We start from the raw sequence: 11,670 nt of genomic DNA, 5'->3' as shown, positions 1-11,670 counted from the left end.
CATCATCATCATCATCATCATCATCATCATCATCATCATCATCATCACCATAGTTACAGAGCATTAAAAAGAAAACATAGGGCAGGATCTAAGGGTCCTGTGGAAGTGTTGGGAGAAAGATGGAAGGACCTGGAGGGGACAAGAACCTCAGAACAACAGAGATAACTAACCCAGTTCCATGGGGGCTCTCAGGAACTGAGACATCAACTAAGGAGCATTCTTGGTCTGGACCTAGGTCTTCTGCAGACATGTTGCCAAAGGGCAACTTGGTTTTCCTGTTGGGCTCCTGGTGCGTGGAGGAACGGGGCACTGTTTCTAAAATAGACTCTATTCTTTTGGATCACTTGCAGCTGGCAGGGCTGCCTTGTCTGGCTTCAGGGGATGAGGATATGCTCAGTCCTTATGTGACTTGATGTGCTGCGGGAGGCTGACAAGGGGAAGTAGGAGTCTCCCCTTTTCTGTGAGGAAAGGGAGAGGGGAAGAGGAAGGAGGGAAATGGGGGTGATGGGGGGGGAAAAAGGAGGGGCACCCTTAGGATGTAAGGTAAATAAATGAAATTTTAAAATATTTAAATGTTTACATTGAACCATATGCAAGTGAATATAATCATGGTCATGTTTTGATACCAGTAAATCCATTCTGGTTGTGAAAAAAAAATATTACTGAATACATTCATCAGCTGGGAATCAGTCTCTACGTAAAATTTCCTTGAGTCTTACTGACATTGATCCAATTTCAATGCAGAGCTTTGCTAATTACTTTGCATTCCCCAAGCTAGTAAACCACAAGGAATTTCATATTAGAGTCTCTTGGGATAAAATATCTGATATAAATGATCCTAGAGCTAGGTGGTTGAATCTTGGGGTATTAGAAGGAGCTTTCCCTTCAAATTTGGTAAGTAGCATAGTGTGTATAATTAGTCTTGTAAATTTTATCCTGCTTTCACAATGACTCAACAATTATTTGCTTTCTGTTGTAAGAGGAACTGCCAAGACTTTTCATATTCCTCCATCATTCTGCAGCAGTTTGTAAACTTCCTGAGGTGGGAAAAACTCTTAACTTTTTCTACATGTGGAGCTCTGGAATAATTTATATGAAAGGAATAGATAGAACATATAGTTGACTCTAAAATGATAGGATTGTTAAGAATCACTTAGCATGGAACTTATCATGAAACAGCTGCAAAGGCTGTCTCAAATGCTTCTCTAAGCAATACACTAGTGCTTCTAAACTCAGGTTCAGAGGGAATTATAAAATATTTAAATTTCTTTTAGTTTATTTTTCTTCCTCAGAAAAAGAAGACATGAATGATTTTAAAGAAGGGTAGAGAACAGTTAACTCTGACTTTTAAGCTTGTTACAGCCTTTCAATAAGGTTGGCCAGAAAAGATTTTCCTCCCTTCCTCCCTCCCTCTTTTTCTCCCTCCCTTTCTCACCTTCCATTTCTCCCTCCCTTCCTTTCTTCCTTATCTCCCCACTCCAGGTGCCAGGGTTATAGGCATGTGCCACCCCCAGCTCTCAATGTCTCTTTACATAGGGGAAAATTTCAGCATATGACCTGATGTCATTAATGAACACTTAAGAAAAACACAATTAAATACTTGGGGTGTTTTATTCCCTATGTTTGTGTTGGGTTTTGAACTTTTTTGATCTAGACTGTTGAGATTCCCAAAGTCACTCCTATCTACCACAGTTCACAATTTTATCTATAAACCAATCAAATATATGGCCAAAATATTCTATAAAAGATGGTGGTAGTTCGTAAGCATAAGCAACTGAGGTAATAAATAAAATGTGGGAATGCCATAAAAGCATAGGATTGAATAGAGAAAATAATAATAAAGTAAAAAAAAATCAACATTGACTCTTGAATACTTATCACAATATTAGTTTTATATTAAATTATATAACATGAACTAACACATTATCTTTTTTTAAACTTTAAAGAGAATTTTTTTAAATTTTTTATTTAACTTTTATTAATTACACTTTATTCATTTTGTATCCCCCATAAGCCCCTCCCTCCTCCCCTCCCTGTCCCACCCTCTCCCCCTTTCTGCATGCATGCCACTCCCCAAGTCCACTGATAGGGGAGGTTCTCCTCTCCTTCTTTCTGATCTTAGTCTATCAGTTCTCATCAGAAGTGGCTTTTCAACATATAATATCTATGCATTTCTCCTATTTTAAAATACAACGCATTTAAAAAATATTTATTTATGTAAACGAGAGCTTTATCTGCATGTACTCATTCATGACAGAACAGAGCATCATATCCCATTAAAAAATGATTGTGAGCCACCATGTGGTTGCTGGGAATCAAACTCAGGATTCTGGAAGAGCAGCCAGTGCTCTTAACCGCTAAGCCATCTCTCCAGCCCCAAATACAATGTATTTATTGAAAATAACCATAACTTTACAGAAAGTAGATTGAGATAGAGAAGTGTTTTATATTACAGAGAAAGGAATGCTTCTTATGAGGATTGGTCAGGTTTCCAATGGTAAATAAGCTGTATAGAGTTAAGAACAGAATTCTGCCTAGGTCTGTTTGACCACACATGCCCGGGTGAGGAGAATGTGCTGCTTACAAACATTCTATAACAACTAGTAACAGGATTTGGGAGGACATATATCAGTTTATTAAATATTAATAAGCCTACCAAATAAGACTACATCCATCCCTATAATAATGTGCAGCTCCACCATGCACCTCTCAGTCCTGTGTGGAGTCAGTTGTCATCAGTCTTCTACAGTGAAAGGACAGTGGTCTATTTGTTCCACAAGTTCAGGTTTTTGTTCTTCTTCTAGGTCCTTTTTAAATCTACTAACTGCTCTTGATTATCTCTTTATATATATAATTTTAATTTTAAAAGTAGGTGGCAAAATGTGTTTGATATATTCACTAAGGTAAGCAGGGAAAACTACAGACAGGTCCTAAAAATACAGAAAAACTCTGCAGGAAAGGACTCCAATTCTCATGCACTTAAACAGTTTTTGATAATAATAGTAATAATGATAATAATAATTCATCAGCCCTAGTCTAGTGGCAGCAATGGACCCATGTTAGCCATCTTCCAAAAACCTTTGAATTCTGTTGCCAAGGGCTATGCTTTGTGCTTAAAAGTGAATATAAGCATTATATTTCTAGACTAGAGCTGATGAACAGTTGAGCCTTTAAGGACATACCTGGGATAATGAATCCTATAGATCAAAGAAGGTACTTTAATTCATTTTTTTTCCTTCTCTAAATTCTATAGTGGAAGCATAGGGATATGTATTCAAACGAGACCTTAATATTCCATATCTACACGATATAATGTAGAGATTAGGTTCTCTGTTTGAATAATATTAAATATAAATTCTGTTTATCCTATCGTCAATATTGGCTTAATGTGTTTGGCATCTGTCCCTATACTTGCAAAATGAAGATGATATTTCCTTAATGAGCCTGGGTGTCATAACACAATGCCATGTAGTGCTGTTTCAGCATTGCAAAATAATATTTTCAGAGATTTATAGGTTGAATGAAGTCAAAGATCAAGATGAGTACATAGCTTTCTTCCAATGAGGTCCATTTCATAAGTTAGAAATGTCCATCTGAGAGAAAGAGAGATGGAGGAAAGAAAAGAAGGAAAGAGGAAGATGGATAGAGAGGGGCAAGATTTTCCCCTCATCAAGCCACTTATTTATGCAGATTAGAGCATCAACTTTCTCTTCTGGAATTCCATCCTTTTTTCAAATGAACTCACACTGGGTTCATCAAATAAAGTGCAGGGCACAAGTGTACATTAACTATCAACACAATAATGTTAATGTGTAGAAATAAGACAGCTCTCAAATATCAAGACTGATTGGGCTACATGTTTCTCCTGATGCTTTTCAAACTCCAATCACTTATTTATAATTTATTTTATGTTTGGTATGTATTTGAAAATGCTCATGTGGGTGAGAGTTTGTTGTGGAAAGAGGTGCATATGCACTTGTGTTGCATGTGTGGAGGTCAGAGGGCAACTTTTGCTGTTGTTTCTCAGGAGCCATTTATCCTGCACTTTTCTTTTAGACTGTGTCTAGCTCTGGCCTAGAATCTGTCACGCAAGGCTATGTGGGAGCCACTGAACCACAGGGTTCCTGTCACCTTGGCCTGGGATCAAAATGTGTACCACAGTGTCGGGTTTACATTTTAAAATGATTTCTTGGTATCATCCTAAGTTTTTCATGCTTACAAGGAAAGAATTTTAGCAAATGAGCTACCCCCAATATTTTGATAGTAATTTTATAATTAGTATATAACCCCAGTCTATACAATCAAAATCTTTGTCATTTAATTGTCTCAGATATGAGTGAATCCATGAAGCTTTCTCTAATTTTCATTTGTTGAAAATATATTTTGATTACTGTTTCCCTCCCTCAACTCTTCTGAGATCTTCTCACCTCCTCTTCCACTTGAATAATACCCTTTTTTGATTACTTACTATTTTTGAAATTTCATTTATTCAATATAATTTTCATTTATTTAACATATTGGATTCAGCTGAACTCTAATTTTATCTACTCTTAGGTGAGATTTCCTAATGCCATGGAACAATATAATAACACAGTGATTGAGTTTATTCTGGTGGGATTCACAACAGACCCTGTTATGCAACTGGTCCTATTTGCCATCTTCCTTGCTGTGTACACATTAACTGTGGCAGGAAACAGCTCCCTCATCATGTTGATCTGCAATGACTCCCGGCTCCACACACCCATGTATTTCTTCATTGGAAACCTATCATTCCTGGATCTTGGGTTGACTTCTGTCTACACTCCAAAGATCTTAGCAATCTGCATCTCCGAAGACAAGAGCATCTCCTTTGCTGGCTGTGTGGCTCAGTTCTTCTTCTCTGCTGGACTTGGGTATACTGAGTGTTACCTTTTGGCTGCCATGGCTTATGACCGCTATATAGCTATTTCAAAGCCACTGCTTTATTCACAAGCCATGTCCTTAAAACTGTGTGTATTTTTCGTGGGAGCCTGCTATCTCGGTGGTTTAATTAACTCTTTCATCATCACCAAAGACACTTTTGCCTTGACTTTCTGCAGTGACAACATAATTGATGACTTCTTCTGTGATATCCCACCCCTGGTGAAACTGGCCTGTGGCAAGAAGGACAGCTTTCAGTCTGTGTTGTTCTTCCTCTTGGCTTCCAATGTCATCCTCCCCATTGTGTTCATTCTGGCCTCCTATCTCTTCATCATTGCCACTATCTTGAGGATCCGCTCCACCCAGGGCCGCCTCAAGGCCTTCTCCACCTGCTCTTCCCACCTCATGTCTGTGACCTTGTACTATGGCTCCATCCTCTACATCTATGCTCGTCCCCGGTCCAGCTACTCCCTGGAGAGGGACAAAATTGTTTCAACCTTTTACACAGTGGTTTTCCCCATGTTGAATCCCTTGATCTACAGCCTGAGGAATAAGGATGTGAAAGAGGCTGTGAATAAATTGTTGAAATAATCATAATCATGTCCTATAGAGAAGCAAAGATGAGTTTGATCTGGAGACTGTATGTGTAGCTGTGCTTCAGCCATTGTCCATCATGCTCCTGAATTCTTATGATATTAGCTATCCTAAATACACATTTGAAGATGACAGGTCCAATAATCCAATTTTTAAAATGAGAATAATTCAAGAGATTGTATTTGAAAACAAAGTGTATATATTTGAAAATTCATTTCTATGTTATTTTGGCTGAAACCAAATAAATAAGATTTATTCTCCCAGAGGCTTTTCTACCATCATAAAAGTACAGATTCTGTTTTTCTTGAAGCAAAGTTAGGCTGACTCATTCCTGTAGAATAGAATCATTAAACTTCTAGTCTAATCCACAGTAGGTGGAGTTAATGCTTTCTTGTATGTAGATCTTCCCTGTTTGCTGGCATATTGTGTTGTGTTTCAGTTCTCTACCATTCATGGTATTGCAAGAGAATGGAGGTTAAGTGGTGCCTACATCCCATACTGTGCTGGTTCTAATGTGGAATAAACTAATCAAGCATGTTGAAGATGCACCAATGACAATCTTAGATAGTAAAAATGTTTTGTAAAATAAAAATATGGGTAAAATATTTTCTTTTCAAACCTGTTTATTGCTGTGTACCTGTTTTTGCCTTGTACTTCCAGCTAAGGATAAAAATATAAGCAAAAAATACTCATTACAGCATGTGATATTGTTTTAGTTTTTTTGTATGGCTTTATTATATTTTAATATGTTGTTAAATAAATTATTCATGGAAATTTGAAAAGCCTGTGCATTCTTACTGAAATTTATTGAAATATATGTCTACAGTTGTATATGCTTAAAGTAAGCAGCATAATATTTTGATATATATTGTGAATGTATTAACATAAAATTTATTAGCATAACCATTACTGTAGAAAGTAGCTATGTTTCTTTTGTGAGAGAACTTATAATCCACCTTGACCATTTCAGTAATGTAACTGGTATTTATTTAGTCTGCTTTATGCTAAATATATTTCAAAATTTTTATTTCGTAAAACTTATTATTCTATTTTCTAGCAATGTCAAGTTCCAGAAACTACCAATATAATCTAGTATTTGTTTTATGAAGTTGATCCTGTATGTAGCTGAATTCATGCAGGATGTGCCTTTTTGCAACCAGACAAACACATATGGCACATAACACCAGTACCATTTATATTATTGAAAATGGCAAGATTTTTTGCTTTTTCAAAGTTGAATGTATGTGTGGTCCCTTAAATAAAATGCTCAGTAGACACAAGGTGTTTTTTTTTTTTTCATACCTGGGCTGTTCTGATGATTGTGCAATAAATACAAAAGTCCAGGTATCTTTTGTGATATGGATATTATTTACACTGAACATATAGACAAAAGTAAGATTGATGAACCATATAAGAGTTTTATTTTAATGTTTTGAGAAATCTTCACACTGTTTGTCATGATTATATTTGTATTCCCATCACTAGTTTACAGAGCTTGCCTTCACTTCTAACCCCAATCAACACTTTTCTTTGTCTTTTAAATTTTAGTTATTTTAACATATATGAGAGATACCTCATCAAAGTCTTTGAATTTGTATTACTTACTATTTTTCTATTCTTCACTATGCATCATTATTTGGGCAGTAACTGCCGGGAGCCAAAGCTATCTACAGAAGCCAAAGTCAAATCTATCTAGTGGAGACAAAGGTATCTATGGAAGCCAAAGTCAATTAGTGAGCCAAAGCTATCTAGTGGAGACAAAGGTAGTTACTGAAGCCAAAGCCAAGGAGAGAGCAAAGGTCATTTAGTGGAGACCTAAAGCTATGTAGTGAAAGAGTTATCTAGACCCTAAATCATGGGTGGTAGATTGTGAGGACACCCTTTGTTAGAGCTTCCGTAAGGTATCTTAAGAGAACATCCTTATGGTATCTTGCAGGTACAACATTTAACCCATGAAAGCACTCTTCCTATCTCCTGCAGCAGTAGATTAACCTTACCCCCTTCCTGTCTTCTCCCTATATAAGTTGGGTAAAAATTTCTAATAAACGGAAGCCTTGATCAGACGAACAGACTTGGCTTTCATTCCTGCATCTCTTGTCCCCTCCCCCCCCATTCCTTCCAATCTTTCCACCTTAGGAACCCCTTTGAAGCCCCGAGGGTCAGGACAAGTAACAACTGCTCAGACATTTTTTTTTCTCTTTGACTGCTTTCTGTTTTTATTTCTTTTGTTTGTTGGTTTTACTGAAGTTCTACTATCTTAAAACTGGACACAGAGGAAGACAATGCGGCCAGTCCTGATGAGACCTGATAAGCTAGGATCAGATGGAAGGGGAGGAGGGCTTCCCCTATCAGTGGCCTGAAGGAGGGATATGGGAGGAGATAAGGAAGGAAGGGTGGGATTGGGAGGGACTGAGGGATGGGGCTATAGCTGGAATACAAAGTGAATTAAGCTGTAATTAATATAAAAAAACTGGAAATATGAGAAAATGAAGAAGATACACATACTTTACATTTTCTCTCTAGCCTACATCTATAATATTTAAATCCATAAATGAGATTAATATACATGCTTATGGACTCACCGTTACTACTGAGGTAAATGACTCCAAATGAATGTGTAAGTAAACAGTCATCGACTTGAACCTGGGACATTTAGCTCTAACGGTTTTGGCCCACTTAATGGGCAAGGGAATACAAAAAAAAGCATATAATATGTCTTCTAGTCAGTTTTCAGGATGACCTTGCCCTGTCGCAATTAATCACTCCAACTTCCTTAACTGTAGTTCTCTAGAATAATTATAAAACATGTAGGACATGAAACACTCTGAAGAAGGAAGGGTCATCCTTTCTTTTTTTTTTGGCGGGGGGGGGAGAAAAGCATTTATTTCTTTTTTTTATTTTTTTATTATTTTTTTCTTTTTAGTTACATTTTGTTAACTCTGTGTCCCAGCTGTATCCCGCTCCCTCATTCCCTCCCTGGTCTCCTCCCTGCCCCTTTCCAAGTCCACTGATAGGGGAGGACCTCCTCCCCTTTCATCTGACCCTGTTTTATCAGGTATCTTCAGGGCTGGCTGCAAAGTCCTCCTCTGTGGCCTAACAGACTGCTCCCCCCGGGTCAAACAGCCTGCCCTTGAGATCCTGTTAGAAATAGTCCGTGTTCCCCTTACTTTGGAAAACTACTTGGTTACTGAGCTACCACGGGACACATCCGAGCAGAAGTTCTAGAGTTCTAGGTTATATCCATAGATGGTCCTTGGTTGAGTGTCAGTCTCAGAAAAGACCCTGTGCCCAGATATGTTTTGTCCTTGTAGAGCTCCTATCCTTTCCATATCATACTAACTTCCCTTCTTTCATATGATTCTCTGCACTCTGCCGAGGGTTTGGTTATGAGTCTTAGTGTCTGCTTTGAAACACTGCTAGGTAGAGTCTTTCAGATGCCTTTTGTGGTAGACTCCTGTCATAAGTTCAATGCACATCCCATTTGTCTTTCTAAATGAGGATTAATCACCTTCGCCTGTGTCCACTTTCTTGATTATCTTCTTTAGGTGTGTAGATTTCATTATGTTTATCATATCTTGTAGGTCTATATAAGTGAGTATATACCAAGTTTGTCTTTCTCCTTCTGGGATACTTCACTCAGAATGATCTTTTCTAGATCCCACCACTTGCCTGCAAATTTCATGATTTCCTCCTTTTTGATTGCTGAGTAGTATTCCATTGTGTAAAAATACCACAATTTCTGTATCCATTCCTCCGTTGATGGACATCTGGGTTGTTTCCAAGTTCTGGCTATTACAAATAAAGCTGCTACGAACATGGTTGAACAAATGTCCTTGTTGTGTACTTGAGCAAATTTTGGGTATATACCTAGGAGTGGTATAGCTGGGTCTTGAGGTAGCACTACTCCTAGTTGTCTGAGAAAGCGCCAGATTGACTTCCAAAGTGGTTGAACCAGTTTACATTCCCACCAGCAATGGAGGAGGGTTCCCTTTTCTCCACAACCTCTCCAGCATGTGCTATCACTTGAGTTTTTCATCTTGGCCATTCTGATGGGTGTAAGGTGAAATCTCAGGGTCGTTTTGATTTGCATTTCCCTAATGGCTAATGAGGTTGAGCATTTCTTTAAGTGTTTCTCTGCCATTCGATGTTCCTCTTTCGAGAATTCTCTGTTTAGCTCTGTTCCCCATTTTTTAAGTGGATTACTTGGTTTGTTGCTTTTCTGCTTCTTTAGTTCTTTATATATACTGGATATTAGCCCTCTGTCAGATAAAGGGTTGGTGAAGATTCTTTCCCAATCTGTAGGCTGTCTATTTGTTTTGATGACAGTGTCTTTTGCTTTACAGAAGCTTTTCAGTTTCATGAGGTCCCATTTATTGATTGTTGCTCTTAGAGCCTGTGCTGTTGATGTTCTGTTCAGAAAGTTGTCTACTGTGCCAATGAGTTCTAGGGTATTCCCTAGACCTCACAAAAGTGCCATGGAAGCCAGTGCATTTTGCATTTCTGGTTTTTGTTTCTTTACTGGATGTAGAGGAAACAATACCAGATTTTGTTGACAATAGATATATCTTAATAAACATTTTTATTCAGAGTTTCTGTATAGAGTCATGTAAAGAATCAAGGGTAGGTCTGAATCTAGTATAGTTATCTAGACTAGAGAGAAGAGGAGACATATCGATAAAAGAAATGAGTCATGTTAGAGACAGAGACATCTCTACACATGGGTATGCTGTGCCTTAATTATGTGTCGTCTCTCTAGCTCCACCCTTACTTTTCTCTCTGTCCCTGCCCTAGACCTTAACAAGATATAGTGAAAAAAAAAGGCAAAAGCCCTCATATCGGGGCTAGACAAGGCAACCTCATAAGAGGAAAAGGGTCTCAAGGTCAGACAAATGTGTCAGAGATACATCAGCTCCCACTTTTAGGAGTACCACAAAAAACCATGCTAACAGCCATAACATATATGCAGAGAACCCAGTGCAGACCCATGTGGAGCATGATTGCTCTTTTGGTCTCTGTAAGCCCATGTGAGCACTGCCTAGTAGGCCATATTCTTTTTTTTTTTTTTTTTGACTTATGATTTTTTTTTTTTATCAGTTACATTTTATTAACTCTGTATCCCAGCCGTATCCTGATCCCTCATTCCCTCCCAGTCCCTCCCTCCCTCCCATAGGCCATATTCTTCTGGAGTTTTCCATCCCCTCTGGCTCCTACAGTTATTTCTTCCACCTCTGCATCATGGTTCCCCAATCTCTGAGGAGAAGAACACAATAAAAATCTAGAAATTAAACTCTCTTTGCCCAAACCCATTTCTGAGGGTTGGTCCTAGCACTGCAACAGAGCACTAGCTGCTTCCCCTATCTTTTCTGAGGGATTTATTCTCTATTTTCAGATTTTTTTTTCTCCTCCACTCCCAGCCTTCCTTCCCTTTCCCTCCCTTCCTTTCCCTGTTCTTTGTTTTTCTTCCCTTTCTTGCCCCCTCTCTTTTGTTTTTCTTTTTTCTTTTCCTTTTCACTAATGGATTGATCAGGTTTTCCTGATGAACAAGACAATATATTGTTGCTTGAAGATGGAGAAGAGTATGGGACATAAAAAAATGTAGATAATAGAATAGATCCAAGACAAACTTAATTACAAAAAGAATTCAAGTGCTTTCAGATGTAATTAATGATTATATTGAGACTTGCAGCCATTGTGCTAACTTTTAAAATGTATTGCTGGATTCATCATATCCCAATTAACCCAGCATCCTCAAATTCCAGATGGACTCTAATTAAGTCTTTGGAGACAGAGGCACATTTCCTATACTGCTATGTGAGTAAAGTCTCAAAGGGCTGTTGAGGAAATGTGTATATTGAGTGCAGTGGACACAGGTCATGCAGCAGAAAACAGGGAAAGGGTATCACTTTTAGAAATTGGCCTTTCTAACCACAGGTAAGCATAGACAGCCAAGCTTAGCATAGACAGCCAAACTTAGCAAAGCAAGGTGCTCACTCTGTGGCCTTGTATGTAATCAGAATGAGCACAGGTCTGTTTTGGCTCTAAATATATTGTTTCGATATATACAGATGCACACCTTTCTCAAATCTCATTTCATGAGATGTGTAGTTTTCATTTACAACTTTAAATATATATATATATATATATATATATATATATATATATATATATATATATAAT

At 37.9% G+C, this 11,670-nt stretch overlaps 1 protein-coding gene across 1 annotated transcript; it reads left to right on the top strand.

Annotated features, from left to right (window-relative positions):
- The first annotated feature begins 4,572 nt into the window (after positions 1-4,572).
- LOC129671622 (olfactory receptor 1013) lies at positions 4,573-5,490 on the top strand. Its single transcript, XM_055600699.1, has one exon. It carries the CDS (start codon positions 4,573-4,575, stop codon positions 5,488-5,490), a length of 918 nt encoding a protein of 305 aa, XP_055456674.1.
- Positions 5,491-11,670: the final 6,180 nt, after the last annotated feature.

The sequence above is a fragment of the Psammomys obesus genome, unplaced genomic scaffold, assembly GCF_907164565.1.
Source record: "Psammomys obesus unplaced genomic scaffold, mPsaObe1.curated_primary_1811, whole genome shotgun sequence".
NCBI classification, from domain to species: Eukaryota; Metazoa; Chordata; class Mammalia; order Rodentia; family Muridae; genus Psammomys; species Psammomys obesus.
The sequence above is the reverse complement of the archived record's forward strand: the minus strand, read 5'-3'. Positions and strand labels throughout refer to the sequence as shown.